The sequence below is a fragment of the Rhipicephalus microplus genome, chromosome X, assembly GCF_043290135.1.
Source record: "Rhipicephalus microplus isolate Deutch F79 chromosome X, USDA_Rmic, whole genome shotgun sequence".
NCBI classification, from domain to species: Eukaryota; Metazoa; Arthropoda; class Arachnida; order Ixodida; family Ixodidae; genus Rhipicephalus; species Rhipicephalus microplus.
In genome coordinates, this window is record NC_134710.1 from 499,701,519 (window position 1) to 499,716,968 (window position 15,450).

The following is a 15,450-nucleotide window of genomic DNA, read 5'->3' on the forward strand; positions in this document are numbered from 1 at the left end:
TAAATGTTTGTGATATTTCGCTTCCAAAGTATGTCCTTAAGCAAGTGCCAAGAAGGCCAACAATCTGTCTTGATTGAAATGCAGTAAAAATGACATTCATGCTTCACAAACACGCGCGTCTTGTTACAGACTTCACAATACAACGTGTAATACCGTATTAAAATTGCATGGCTCAAGCGTTCGTTGCCATTAGGTGTCACAATATGTGATTATCATTACAACTTCGTGCTTTAAGGGCAGCCGCTCATTACAAAAGGTGAACTCGTTACTGGGAGCGTTTATTAAGACAACGTAGTGAGTGCATATCAAGTTTGAAAATAATTTATGCATAACTGCTGGTGGTTTGAAGCATGCTGCCTATTACACAGACTGCATCCATGGGCGAAATTGTTTCCCTTAAGTTTCCGGAGGCACGTTCAACTCCTAAAGGCAACGCTTAAAGGGACTGTCTACTATCCTTCACCGCATTTCAGTTTGGTATCGCTATAGAAAACGTACTATCTGAAATGTAAATTTTTCTAGTGGTTTCTCGGATAAGTAGAAGTTGACAAAATTTTTTAACCTGCGTTCAGTCTTCTTCCAGTGGTGGGATGAATGTCCACAACACTTCGAATGTAGTGTCGGTGAAATTAGAAAAAAGGCTGTGTGCTGTTCTTGCAGCCTTCATCGAGCTTTGTTTTAGAGTATAATAGGTACCTTAGCGTTTGTTACCTTAATGCACACTGCTTAACTAGTGCACAAAAACTTATGCAAAAGGTGTTCATCTTTTAAGCACTGCGTAAAAACGTAACAATGAATAGCTGCCGACTCGCCCAAGAAAGTACCCCTATAGTCTCAGTGGTTCTCTAAAGTACGAAAATCACCAAATAGAGTTTTGTTACCACAGTTGTTCAAGTTTGCTTAATTAGCCTGAAAGCCACCCAAGTCGTGTTGAAAAGTTGGTATGTTCTGACAACACTGGCACGCAGGTGTTGTGAAACGAACTGCAGTAGTTTCACTCATGCCGAACGGGCTATCAAAGCATAGAAGAGACGTTCTTCACAAAAGAATAGAAAGTCCCTGCTGTTTTTCATTTATGTTTTGATGTTCTCTGTTGCATGTATGAAACGAGAGGTAGCATGGACGCCTTGGTGAATGGGTAAGTCATGACCAAATCTTCTTTATAAAACCTCGGGGAATTCTGGTTTCACTTCACGCGCGAGGACTCTCGCCAACTTACTACTTTAGATTCACGGCTATGGTTCACCATTTTACTGATGTCAGCCACTCGGCAATTCGCCAAAAAACGTTTTTTTGGTCGTGTGTTGTTATGACTGATCACCGCAAGACGCAGTGCTCGCGCGTCTTTGTCGTAGAAATGGAAGCAAAGGAGCCGCCAGCAGTGCCACATGGCGCCTCATTCAACCCTTCTTAAAAAAACAAACAAAACTTGCAGTATGACAAACCTAAGTCTGCCTCAAGTGCGTGAAAAACAATTTCAAGTTATACATGTTTGTTGATGATGATGTTTGATGTTTTGTGGCGCACGGGCAATTTCACGGCCAAAGACCGCCAGTTCATCTTGTTAAATATATGGACAATGATTGTGATAAGCGGCTGTATAAGGGCCATAAACTTCCTCGCGGTAAGGCGGGTAAAAACATACAAGAATTAAAATCATGACCATACCGTGAAAGGTGTGTGTGGTGTGAATAAATGAAAAAGTTGTTGATAATAGAAAACGATGGTGGACATGTATGGCAGTAGCACAAGTGCCTCACTTGTTCATACCTGTGCATCAAAGCGCCGTGAGGCAAGTGCTTTGTTGACTATAGCCACCGCAGTGAAAACCTCTCTGCAGAGGTCATGCTACGGAATGCCCGGGTATATGGTATGAAAACCATGAATTTCTTTTAAAACGCGAACAGTGATTTATGAGAAAAACGTGGTTCCCTACCGACAAACATTGCAGGGTGTAAAGGTATATGTGGTCGGTAAGGTAATGGAAAGTGTTGTTTTCTTAGAGTTTATAACTGTTTGCACTGGATTAAAGTGTGAAGAACTGTTAGTGCTTCAACACATCTGTCACACAATGGTGGATTGCCACCAGAAAAAACATATGTGTGTGTCGCGTATGTGTGTCCTATCTTGAACCTCGTTAGCATTACCTCTGTAAGCCGTGATTTTGATACTGGCAGCCAATGGCCATGGTGTGGCTTAATGAATAGTTTGTTTTGTGTGTGTCTATCCCACTTGCTCTGCCAGTAGTCCCTGAGCATTCGTTTGAGAGACGGCTTCAGATCAAGGGCCGGGATTGATATTGTGTAGTGGCAGTGCTTTCGTGGACGGATGCAGCAAGCTGATCCACCATCACGTTGCCTTAAATCTCACGGTGCCATGGCACTCAGCACACTACAACATGTTGTTTGAGTGTGTAGAGTGTGCATAAAATGAAGTAAAGTGAGTCGAGGACAGGGTTTTTCGTTTTTTAAGGGTTTGCAAAGCCGTTACCACATTGAGAGAGTCCGTATAAATTACTGCTTTTTGTATTGGTAATTGTTGGATGTGTTTAGCAGTCACAAGTATCGCGTAAGCTTCCGCTGTGAAGATACTTGTGCCTGGATGTAGAGGGCCAGCATCCGAAAAGGATGGGCCGACAGCAGCGTAGGACACAGAGGAGTTAGACTTGGAGGCATCTGTGAAGAACTCAGGACGTGTGTATTTGTATTGAAGTTCCAGGAAGTATGTTTGGATATGGGCAATAGGCGCATGTTTTGTAACTTCTAAGAAAGACACATCGCATTCTATAGTCTGCCACTGCCACTCTGGCGGGTATGCTACAGGAACCATTAAACTGTGTCTAAGTGACACTCCAGTTTCCTCATCTAGATCTTTCAGGCGAAATGAGAAAGGCTGCCTCATCTAAGGCCTGTTTTGAAACAAAATGGAGCTCGACAAATCATTAATAGTAGAGTATGAGGTGTGCTTCTTGTCTGCTTTCACCTTAAGGAAATATACAAAGGACATGTAAGTTCTCTGCAGATGAAGCGACCACTCATTTGACCCAACGTAAAGGCTTTCTACGGGGCTGAGGCGAAAAGCACCGGTAGAAAGGCGGATGCCCAAATGGTGCATTGGGTCCAGCATCTTCAATGCACTTTGAGTCGCAGACTGATAAACAACGGCCCCATAATCTAAGCGGACGCGAATGAGGCTTCTATACAGATTCATGAGACATTGCCGGTCACTGCCGCACGTAGTACGTGTTAACACTCTTAAAACATTCATGGCTTTTAAATATTTTTTAAATACTTGATGTGCGGTATGAAGGTCAACTTGTTGTCCAAGATTAAACCTAAGAATTTATGCTCCGGAATAACAGAGAGACGTTGACCGTTCAGTTGAATGTCGGGTTCTGAGTACATGCCTCTCTTTCGGGAAAACAAGACACACGTGCTTTTTTGTGGGTTCAGTCGGAATCCGTTTTCCTATGCCCATTTGGAGACCTTGTTTAAACTTAACTGAATCTGCCGCTCACACATTGCCAGGTCGCATGACTTAAAGCCAATCTGGACGTCATCGACATATGTACCATAGAAATTGTTGCGGGGGATAGACAGGTGCTAGAAATTCATTTTGATAATAAAAAGTGTACATTTAAGTGCACCACCTTGCGGTACTCCCATTTCTTGGGCAAATGTTTAGGAGAGAATACTGCCCACATGGAAACGGAATGTCCGATTGGACAAGAAACTCGATTATGGAAAGCATTCTACCGCGCACACCCAGGTGAAACAAGTCTACTTATAAGCCAAAACGCCATGTTGTGTCATATACCTTCTTGATATCGAGAAACACAGAGAGGAATTATTGTTTGTGGGCGTAGGCGTCTCGGATCTTTGCCTCGATACGCACCAGAGGGCCGATGGTGTATCTACCCTCTCGAAACCTGCACTAGAATCTGTCGAACAGATTCTGTGTTTCCAGGAAATGTAAAAGTCGGCGGTTTTAATTATTTTCAAAAAGTTTACAAAGGCAGCTTGTAAGTGCAATAAGCCTATAACTCGAAACTGAGCAAGGGTCCTTGCCCTGTTTTGAAATAGGAATAATAATAGCCTCTTCCCAGGAAGCAGGGATGGTGCCAGAAAGTCAGCTCGCATTGTATTGGGAGAGTAAAGTTATTCGCGTTTTGAGTGGCCGGTTTTTCAACATTTCATACGTGACACGGTCGTAGCCTGGTGCAGAAATACTGCAGGAGTTTAGTGATGTTTGTAGCTCAGTTAAGTTGAAAGGTTGGTTATATGCCTCGTAATTTGTGCACTTGTATTCTAGTTTCTGCTTTTCTATCCTTGTTTTGTATCTTTGGAAAGGTTCAATGTAGCGTGACGAGCTAGACACCTGCTCGTAGTGTGCACCGAGGAAGTTCGTCTGATCTTCCAGGCTGTCACCCTGTGTGTTTACGAGTGGAGTGTGTGTACTTGTCTTCCTGCTACTCTACCAACCGTGTTCCAGACTTTAGCCTCTTGTGTATATGAACTTATCCCTGATAGCAACTTGTGCCAGCTTTCTCTTCTGGTCTGCCGACGCACTCTCCTGCCTTGACACTTTATTTTCTTAAAGCTGTCAAGATTTTCGGCTGTCGGTCAATTCCGAAGCAACCTCCATGCCCTGTTCTTCTTCTTTTGGGCATTCCGACACTCAGTGTTCCACCATGGGACACATCACTTGCCTGGCATACCAGGTGTTTGCGGTATGCACTTGGCTGCTGCATCAGTAAGAAAAGCTGTCAAGTACTGCACAGCTTCATTTGTGTTTAACCTACATATGTCAGTCCAACTTAAACGAGTAGTGTTGTGAAACTGTTCCCAGTCCGCTTTGTCTGTCCGGCATCTGGGAACATGTGGAAGACCTTTTTCTAGTGGTGCACTTAGAATAATCGGAAAGTGATCACTTCCGAAAGGATTGTTGATCACGTTCCATTGAAGTAGAGGTACAAGCGATGGGGACACAATGCTGAGATCTATGCATGAGTAGGTTTTGTTGGCGAGGTTAAAGTGTGTTGGCTCTTTCATATTCAACTGACTCGCACCCGAAGAAAAGAGAAACTGTTCGATTAGGCAACCTCGTGCGTCGCAGCGAGAGTCACCCCATAGACCATTATGTGCATTCAAGTTCCCAAGGACCCCATAAGGTTCCGGTAGTTGATGTATCAGTGACTGGAACTCGTCTTTTCAAGACGGTACTGCGGAGGTATGTAAAGAGAGCAGATGGTGACAAGTTTGTTCAAAAGAACTGCCCGAACAGCCACTGTCTCAAGAGATGTTTGTAGCGGTAGATGTGTACATGCTACGCCCTGATCAACTATAATGGCCACACCACCAGATGACGCTATAGCGTCATCAGTCCTTTGTGAACATTACATAACGACGTAGAAAGTTGGTGTTTCTGTAACTTAAGTGTGTCTCTTGAAACACAGTACTTTTGGGGAGTGTTCGTGTAAGAGTTACTGGATATCGTCGAGGTTTCTAACCAATCCTCTGATGTTTTATTGTATTATTTGTGTATTCATTATGGGTGTAAAAGAGTGCTGTGTGCATTAAAAAAGGATTGCGTCAAGTTAAGAAGCCTTTTCAGGCCTTGATGATGGTTTTTGATTTTCTGGCGCGCTCCAATGAGCCGCGCTTGTCCATCGACACCGATGACACCGTTGGACTTGTTGTTGTGTCCATCACCTCGGACGAGGTGCTGGATGCCCGCTCGTGGTTCACGCTTGCAGGCACGGAGAACTTAGGGCTCTCTGTTGAGACAGAAGGTCCTTGGGCTTCAGGTCGGGAGGCCTGCGAGCCTTTTGGTGGCGGAAGAGCCTGTGCTACTTCTGCTGAGGGGGTGAATGGCGCTGCCGCTTGTACACTTTGTGTGGTACGTGCGGTCGCCGCGGATTTCGGTGGCACTGCCCTCTTTCGTGCCACCTCCGCAAATGAAGGACCTTGCATTAGTAGACGCTTGCGTGCCTCCCTAAACGAGACGTTTTCATTTACTTTCAGGGTGAGTACTTCTTTTTAATGTTTCCATGTAGGGCATGTGCGAGAGTAAGCGGGGTGTCCACCATCGCAGTTCGCGCAGTGGGTAGTGGCATTTTCACATTTGTCTGCAGCGTTTCCTGCGAACTACACTTTGCATAGGTTTGACGGCCGCGGCAGCTCTGAGAACCGTGGCCGAATAGCTGACAGTTAAAACAACGTCGGGGGTTGGGGATCTAAGGTCGAACCTTTAACTTCAAGTAGCCTGTTTCAATTTATTGTGGAAGTGTGCTTGTGCAAAATGTAAGATTGAGGTGCTTTGCGGGGTTTTGTATTATCACGCCTAATTTTAATTCTCTGTACATGCCTTACATGCTGTTCGTTTCAGCCCTCACGGAGCTCACTCTCTGTTAGGTTAATTATGTCTTGAGCAGACAATACGCTTCAGGAACTGTTCAGAGAGCGGTGTGGTGTGATAGATACTGGCGTTGTTCTTAAAAAGGTGAGTTTTGTCAGGTTTTCATACTGGGTCTTAGTTTGGGCTTCAAGAAGAAGGTCCCCACTAGCCATACGTGTAGCCTGATATCCTGGACCAAGGGTATTGGTTAGGCATTTGGAAACGACAAACGGAAAAATGGTTTCTTGCGTTCTTTTCTTGCATTTCACAGTGGATCACATGGAAGCGTGGGAAAATTCCTTTCGGCTTTATAAATATATCCAGTGTTGCTTCGGTGCGCCCCCTCTTAGGAGGAGGGCTATCACACAGTTTAGGAAATGAAAAATACATCATAAAGTATATATAAACTCGGCTGCCTTGCCAGCCGTCCACCATCGAGACCAACATGGGGACACGGCAGCACAGTTATAAGAGCATGCCAGCGCCAGCTGTACGAAGCAACTATAACCCAATAGTATGTGACCAAGAGAAGGCACATACACAAGCTTAACCCTTGCCACCTGGAAGATGGAAGTAAACAGAAGTGAGGAGAGGACAGGATATATTGGAAGAAAGAAAAGACGAAGATCAGGAGGGAGAGAGAGAGACAGGAAAAGGCGACTGCCGATTTCCCCTGGGTGAGTCAGCCCAGGGGTGCCGTCTACGTGAAGCTGGGGCCAAAGGGGTGTGATGCCTCTGCCGGCGGGCCTTAAAAGTCCAATCACCCAGCGTCGGCTCAGCCCCCAGGATCCCCTTTTCCCCGGACACGGCAAATCCACGCACGGCTAGGCTTGGGAGGGAGCCAAAATTCCCCCGTTAGCTCGGGTCCGTGGTTTCGCTACACACCAAACGCCTACTTGCGCAGGCGCCCCTGCGGGGTATACATGTTTGTTTTTAAGCAAAATGCACCTGACTACAAGGATTTCTTGTTCTGCCAGTAGATTGACACCATCATTGCCGTGTGACGCTAGCGGTCTTTCTTTGTCTACTTTCAGCGTAAAGTTAAAATTAGACTTTCTTTTTCATGAGACGGAAACATGCTTGTTGTCGCTGATGTGATGACAGGGCTTCGAATTTTCATCACAAACAGAAAAAATTTTCCGAGTAGTAGACAGTCCCTCTAAGCTTCCTGTAATTTTATTTGTCATGTATGTAATGAAACACTGCAGAGTAGACATCCATAGCCATCCCTGTGGCTATTACCTGATGTAGTTCCACCAAATGATAAAATTAGCGTAACATTTACTTGTAACTTTAAAGTTTTGAAGGGGAGTGGCGAGGTATATTTTCGCCTGATTAGATTACTGGTCGCGCTCCGCCGCGGTGGTCTAGTGGCTAAGGTACACGGCTGCTGACCCGCAGGTCGCGGGTTCGAATACCGGCTGCGGCGGCTGCATTTTCGATGGAGGCGGAAATGATGTAGGCCCGTGTGCTCAGATTTGGGTGCACGTTAAAGAACCCCAGGTCGTCGAAATTCCGGAGCCCTCTACTACGAAGTCTCTCATATTGATATGGTGGTATTGGGACGTTAAACTCCGCATATCAATCAATCAAGTTACTGGTTACAGAATAAAAATGAGGGGGTTTATTATCTGTATTTGACCAGAACTTCTTCAGCTTCTTACCATGCGCACACTTGTAAAGACAGCTTCCTCTGCGTACGTCCATCATTGCAGCACCGGCCTACCATATAATCAGCTTTCAACAAAAGTGACTGCGTGTAGCAGAGCTTTCAAGTGTTCTCAAACGTACAGCCAAAGCGAGAAAACAGCTTCACCTAACCAGAATTACAGTGCAGATAGCGTTACAAAATTTGTTCATGAGGGCGCGTTGATGCTCCCGAAGCAGACCGTGCAGCCTGTGTGACCACGTGCTTTCTGCCAAGCAGGTCACGCCGATGGTAGCGCTAGCTTTCTAAGTTAGTAATCCTAGCCACTCCCACTGGGACTTTACGTTGACGTCACGTGGTTACACCTTATATGTAGGGCATACCAAACTGAGGTCTCCGCGGATTTATGCTTGCCCGTCGAAGAAACAACAAGCCATTGCAGTCATTGTAGATGGCGCTACAGCTGAAATCTCGATCTTGACTTCAGTATGATATTACACTTGCAGCAGGGCATGCTCTAAGGTCAGGATTACTGATGAAAGAATGTCGATATGCGAAAAAATTACACACACAATCTCCAGTCAAAAATTTCAATTTATCTATTTTTTATATTTCTTTTTTCGGGGAAGGTGCCACCTGTTCCAAGAACTCCCGTCTTTCGAACCTTTTTTACCGCAGTGGTTGAGCTTCGGCGGGAACATAGGAATCCAGCACGTTTCTTTCTTTTTGACCATTCCTGCAAATGCCATAAAATTGGAATAAAAATAAAACGCTGCAATTTGTGACTCACTGAAAACTGTGAAGCTAATCTTGAATTGTGTGGTGTGCAATAGTTGTATGCTGTGTATTACTTTAATATCATTAGTCAGCAAGAGTTTGCGTATACTATGTATATATTACATTATTGCCAATAAGCAGTTATTGAAAAACACTTTATCTGTGGAACAGTAAACCCACGCTTGCGGCAATAGAATAACGAGTAGCCTATCAAGGGGGACTACAGCATAAGTGCTTTGTTTATTTAGATGATATGTACAGTTATTTACAGATAAATTCGGCCAGGCTTATTAAAACAGTAACAAAGAAATATGTCAAAACCAAGAATACCCAATCTCCTACATTGGGTACCCTACTAAAATAACGTCCACCATAGGAATGGTAGATTACACCATCCATCATTTTGGTGGATTACGGTGCTATATATATATTGGTGGCACATGGTGTATGGTGGCACTAGTTGTTGGTGGAGTGCCGGCAATGCTGGAGCGCGAAACGGCGTCAGAACCACCAAGACGACCTGCCACTAAAAAGTAACAAGATTGATTGTATCTAAACCGGTGCAGAAAGCACCCGTAAAAAAGTGAGCATAAGTATTCGAACGTGTAACCTTGAGATTTCCACATGAACAAGGTAAACACTGCGCCATGCCGACTTGTAGAAACTTTGTTGTTAAATCACCGGTAAACTTGCCAACTAACCGTTCAATTTCAGTTTTCTTTGTCGCTTCCTCCAGATAGACGGAATCTGCACCTGCTACTAAAGCTGCCACGTTTATTAAACACAGATGACTTCTTTCTTGAACGATTCACACTGCGATATTGACAACAGCGCTAGGTTTTTCTTAAATTCAAACCGCAAAAAAAATAAAAGACCTAGTGGACTGATGAGCAGGTATAGTTTACCGGCGGTTACTGTCAAATTTAGTATCAGTTTCTCGCGCGTACGAAAGGACGACATCAGCTCAGGATTTATGAGGTCCCTAGGCTCATTGGATTGATACGCCTACTAGAGTGATTGAGTAATGCGAAGTGTTTCGAGCAAACGTACAGCGCACTGCTGTAGCTTTATCATTAGCAACAACTACATAGCGGCTTCACCGAAACGAATGCAGTGAGCAGGAAACATCATGTTATTATGTTGGTTCAGTAAGCGTATGAGTGAACAAGTATGTGTTTTCGCATAAAAGCCTGAAAAGTGCACACGAGTGCGACCAGCGGCTGTCGGTGACGGAAGGCGTACGTTTGCAGGAAGTGCTGGGTCCGCGTCGCATCGATTTTTGTCGCTTCTTGTGTGGACGCTGTAAACTATAAAAAATGCTTCATTTAGGTTAAATGATGCCACGAATAAGCTTTATCGTAGTTCGTACTTGTTGAAATTGTGTATATTGAAACCCAGAAGAGCCGATAACACTTGAACGAGCTCGGCTGGTACGCCTTTGGTAGAAATCATGTTGGTAGAACAAAAGGGCGGAAATCAAACTCGCTGGGACTAGTCTCCACGTATGTAGAAGGTAGACATTTAGACATTTTAGCATCTCACACACTTTGTTAACTTAAAAGTATGGTCCAAGTAATTGGGTCTGTAAGAATTGCCAGAGTTGAGTTTCTAGCGTGGCGTCATCAAATGACCGCTGTATTCTGGTCGACCGTTGAAAGGGGTCGTTGCGAAATAGAGCTCGTTTATTTCTCGACAACTGCATGGTAATGTAACAAATGTAGTGTCACTGTTCACAGCGACACCTCTAGTCTTCTAATCATCAACACAAAGCCCCACATCGCGCATGTCAAACGCAAGTGCGTGAAATGTAAACATTCACGGCCACGTTCTACGCTCTACAAAAATTGAAGCGTTGTTGACACCACAGGAAAGAAAAAAACGTGCACTCACAGCCCAAACAGAGCGCTGACAACTCTCTTTGATGATATATGGTGTTTCTTTGGCGCAAGGGCCATTTGATGGCCAAAGAGCGCCACTTCATGGGACAAAGAATGTGGACAATGATTGTGATTAGCGGCTGTATAAGGGCCATAAAATTCCTCGCAATAAGGCGGGTAAAAACATACAAGTAATAAAATCATGACCATGCCGTGAAAGGTGTGTGTGATGTGAATAGGTGACAGAAGTTAGTGATAATGAAAAACGATGGTGGACATGTATGGCATTAGCACAAGTACCTCACTCGTTCATACCCTTGCGTGCAAGGGCCGTGAGGCAAGTGCTTTCCTGTGTAGCCACTGCAGCAAAAACCTCTCTAGAGAGGTCGTGCTGCGGTATGCCCGGGTATATGATATGAAAATTATGAATCTCTTTTAAAAACGCCAATAATGATTTATGACTAAAAAGTGGTTCCCTACCAACGAACATTGCAGGGCGTAAAGGTATATGTTGTCGGTAGGGTAATGGAAAGTGTTGTCTTCTTAGAGTGTCTAACTGTTTACATTGAATTAAAACGTGAAGAACTGTTAATGCCTCACCACATTTATCACACAATGGTGGATCACCACCGGACAAAAGATGTGTGTGTGTGTCGTGTATGTGTGTCCTATCCTGAGTCTTGTTAGTGTTACCTCTGTTAGACGTGATTTTGATACTGGTGGCCAATGGCCAAGGTGTGGCTTGATAACGTGTAGTTTGTTTTCTCTGTGTGTGTATCCCACTTGCTCTGCCAGTAGTCCCTGAGGTTTTGTTTGAGAGACGGCTTAGGATCAAGGGCCGGGATTAATATAGGTGTAGGGGAAGTGCTTTCGTGGACGGATGCAGCGAGCTGATCTGCCCTCACGTTGCCTTGGATCTCACGGTGCCCTGGCACCCAGCACACTACAACATGTTGCTTGAGAGTGCAGAGTGTGCACAAAATGGAGTAAAGTGAGACAAGGACCGGGTTTTTTTGTTTTTTAAGACTGTGCAGAGCCGTTACCACACTGAGGGAGTCCGTACAAATCACTGCTTCTTGCACCTGCAATTGTTTGATGCGTCTAGCCGCCACAAGTATCGCGCAAGCTTCCGCTGTGAAGATAGTTGCGCCTGGATGTAGAGGGCCAGCATCCGAAAAGGATGGGCCGACAGCAGCGCAGGACACAGAGGAGCCAGTCTTGGAGGCATCTGCGAAGAACTCAGGACGCGTGTATTTGCGTTGAAGTCCCAGAAAGTATGTTCGGATATGGGCAACAGGCGCATGTTCCGCAACTTCTAGGAAAGACACATCGCAGTCCACAGTCTGCCACTGCCACGGTGGTGGGCATGCTACAGGAGCCACCAAACTGCGTTCAAGTGAGACCTCAGTTTCTTCGGCCAGACACTCAAGGCGAACTGAGAAGGGCTGCCTCATCGAAGGCCCGCTTTGAAACAGAATGGAGCTCGACAGATCACTAACAGTAGAGTACGAGGGGTGCCCTTTGTCTACCTTCACCTCAAGAAAATACACAAAGGAGATGTAAGCTCTCTGCAGATGAAGCGACCATTCATTTGACTCAACGTAAAGGCCCTCCACCGGGCTGGTGCGAAAAGCACCCGTAGATAGGCGAATGCCCAATTGGTGCACGGGGTCCAGCATCTTCAAAGCACTCCGAGTCGCAGACTGACAAACAACGGCCCCACAATCCAAGCGGGCGCGAATGAGGCCTCGATACAGATTCACGAGGCATTGCCTATCACTATCCAAAGTAGCACGTGACAACACTTTCACAACATTCACGGCTTTAAAACATCTTGCCCCTAAATACTTGTAGTGCGGTACGCAGGTCAACCCGCTGTCCAAGATTAAGCCTAAGAACTTATGCTCGGCTTTGATGGACAGACGTTGCCCGTTCAGTCGAATGTCAGGCTCCGAGCGCATGCCTCTCTCTCGAGAGAACAAGACACACGTGCCCCTCTGTGGGTCAAGCCGAAATCCGCTTTCATCTGCCCATTTGGAGACCCAATCCAAACCCAGCTAAACCTGCCGCTCACACATGGCCAAGTTGCATGACCCGAAGCCAAGTTGAACGCCGTCGACCTATGTACAACAGAACATATTGCGGGGAACGGACAAGAGCAAAGAATTCATTTCGATAATAAAAAGTGTGCAACCAAGCACACCACCCTGTGGCACACCCGTTTCCCGGACAAATGTTTGGGAGAGCACACTGCCGAGACGGACACGGAATGTCCGGTTTGACAGGCAACTTTCGATTATATGAAACATTCCTCCGCGCACACCAAGGTGGGACAAGTCTCTTAGAATTCCGAAACGCCATGTTGTATCATAAGCCTTTTCGACATCGAGGAACACAGAGAGAAAATACTGTTTATGGACGAAGGCGTCTCTGATCTGTGCCTCGATACGAACAAGGTGGTCCGCGGTGGATCTACCCTCTCGAAACCTGCACTGAAATGGGTCGAGCAAACTGTTTGTTTCAAGGATATGTACAAGTCGGCAGTTTATCATTTTTTCGAATACTTTGCACAAGCAGCCTGTAAGTGCAATAGGCCTATAACCCGAAGCTAAAGAAGGGTCCTTGCCCTCCTTCAAAATGGGAACAATAACAGCCTCCTTCCAGGAGGCAGGGATAGTGCCAGAAAACGAGATAGCATTGTACAAGTAAGGTTTTTTGTGTTTCGGCTGGTAGGTTTTAACATTTTAACATTTCATACACCACACGATCAGAACCTGGGGCAGAAGTACTGCAAAAACGTAGAGATGTTCGGAGCTCAGCCAGACTGAAAGCTTGGTTATATGCCTCGTATCTAGTGGATTCGTGTTCTAGTTTCTGCTTTTCTAGTGTTATTCTGTATTTTTGGAAAGTGTCAGTATAGTGAGACGAGCTGGATACCCGTTCAAAATGTGCCCCGAGGAAGCTTGCCTGATCTTTCAAGGTATCACCTTGAGTGTTTACGATTGGAAGTGTGTGTACTTGTTTCCCTGCTATCCTACCGACCATGTTCCAGACTTTAGCCTCCTGTGTGTACGAATTGATCTCTGACAAAAACTTCTGCCAGCTTTCTCTTCTGGCCTGCCGACGCGTTCTCCTTCCTTGAGACTTTATTTTCGTGAAGGTGTCAAGATTTTCCGCTGTTGGCGAGTTCCGCAGCAATCTCCATGCCCTGTTTTGTTCCTTTCGCGCATTACGACACTCCGTGTTCCACCATGGGACGTGTCGTTTGCCGGGCATTCCAGATGTTTGCGGTATGCACCTGGCTGCTGCGTCAGCTAGAAAAGCTGTGAAGTACTGCACAGCTTCATCTATGTTTAACCAACATATGTCTGTCCAACTCAAACGTGTAGTGTTGTGGAACTGTTCCCAGTCTGCTTTGTTTATCAGCCATTTGGGAACACGTAGAGGACATTCATATGTTGTTTGTGAACTCAACACTACAGGAAAATGGTCACTTCCATATAGATTATTTATGATTTTCCATTTCAGTAGGGGTAGGAGTGAAGGTGATACGATGCTGAGGTCTATGGACGAGTAAGTTTTGTTGGCAACGTTATAGTATGTTGGCTCTTTCCTATTCAACAAACAGGCACCGGAAGAGAAGAGAAATTGTTCAATGAGACGACCTCGTGCATCAGAGCGAGGATCGCCCCACAGTCCAGTATGTGCATTTAGGTCCCCAAGAAGCAAATAGGGTTCAGGCAGTTCGTCTATTAAAGACTGAAATTCACGTCTTTCAAGACGGTGGTGGGGAGGTACATACAAAGAGCAGATGGTGACGAGTTTGTTTAAAAGTACCGCTCGAACAGCCACCGCCTCAAGGGATGTCTGGAGTGGTAATTGTGTACACGCTACTCCTTGGTTAATAATAATGGCTACGCCACCGGATGACGCCACAGCATCTTCTCGGTCCTTTCGGTATATGACGTAAGCACGTAAAAATTTGTATTGGAGGATTCCAGATGTGTTTCCTGTAGACACAGCACTTCAGGTGAGTGTTTGTATAAAAGCTCTTGGAGGTCGTCGAGGTTTTTAAGCAGGCCTCTGACGTTCCAATGTATAATTTGTGTTTCCATATTGGAAGTAAAGTAGTGCTGTGTGTACGTTAAGGGAGTGACTTGTTTAAGCTGAAAGGTCGAGCTCAAGTAGCAGGGCTATTATCAGGCCCTGTTATGAGCTTTTTAGTTTTCTTGGCGCGCTCCAGAGAGCCGCGCCGCTCTTTTGGCACCAGGGGTGCCGTCGTATCCATTGCCTCCTCGGAGGCACTGAATGCCCGCTCATGCGAGCTCGTTTTTCGAAGCTTGGGCCTCGCCTGGCAAGGTGAGGCCTTGAGACCCGAGGACCCTGGAGTCCCTGGTCTCTGTTCGATAGTAGGCGGAGTAGACTCAACTACTGCCACCTTGGGGGCAGGCGCCACAGCCAATGGCTCGCTCTGCGCAGGCCGAAGGAGTGGCGAGGGCTGGTGCGACACTGCCCCCTGGCGCGCCACATCAGCATATGTGGGGCCATAAAATAGCGAGACTCTTTTTCTTGCTTCTTTAAATGTAATGTTTTCTTTTATCTTTAAAGTGATGATCTCTTTTTCTTTTTTCCAGAAAGAACAGGAACGTGAGCACGCGGCATGACTACTGCCACAGTTCACACAGTGTGCAGGTGCTTCGCAGTTGTCGGACGCGTGGCCCACGACTCCACACAGAGCACAAGTTTTCTGGC

At 45.7% G+C, this 15,450-nt stretch overlaps 1 protein-coding gene across 1 annotated transcript in view; it reads right to left on the reverse strand.

Moving 5' to 3' along the window:
- Positions 1-8,620: 8,620 nt before the first annotated feature.
- LOC119160767 (organic cation transporter protein) overlaps positions 8,621-15,450 on the reverse strand; it is a 718,234-nt gene continuing 711,404 nt past the window's right edge. Inside the window, exon 13 of the mRNA XM_075880997.1 lies at positions 8,621-8,780. Within this exon, the coding sequence (XP_075737112.1) occupies positions 8,714-8,780 (67 nt within the window). The 3' untranslated portion in view covers positions 8,621-8,713. The remainder of the gene's footprint in view (positions 8,781-15,450) is intronic.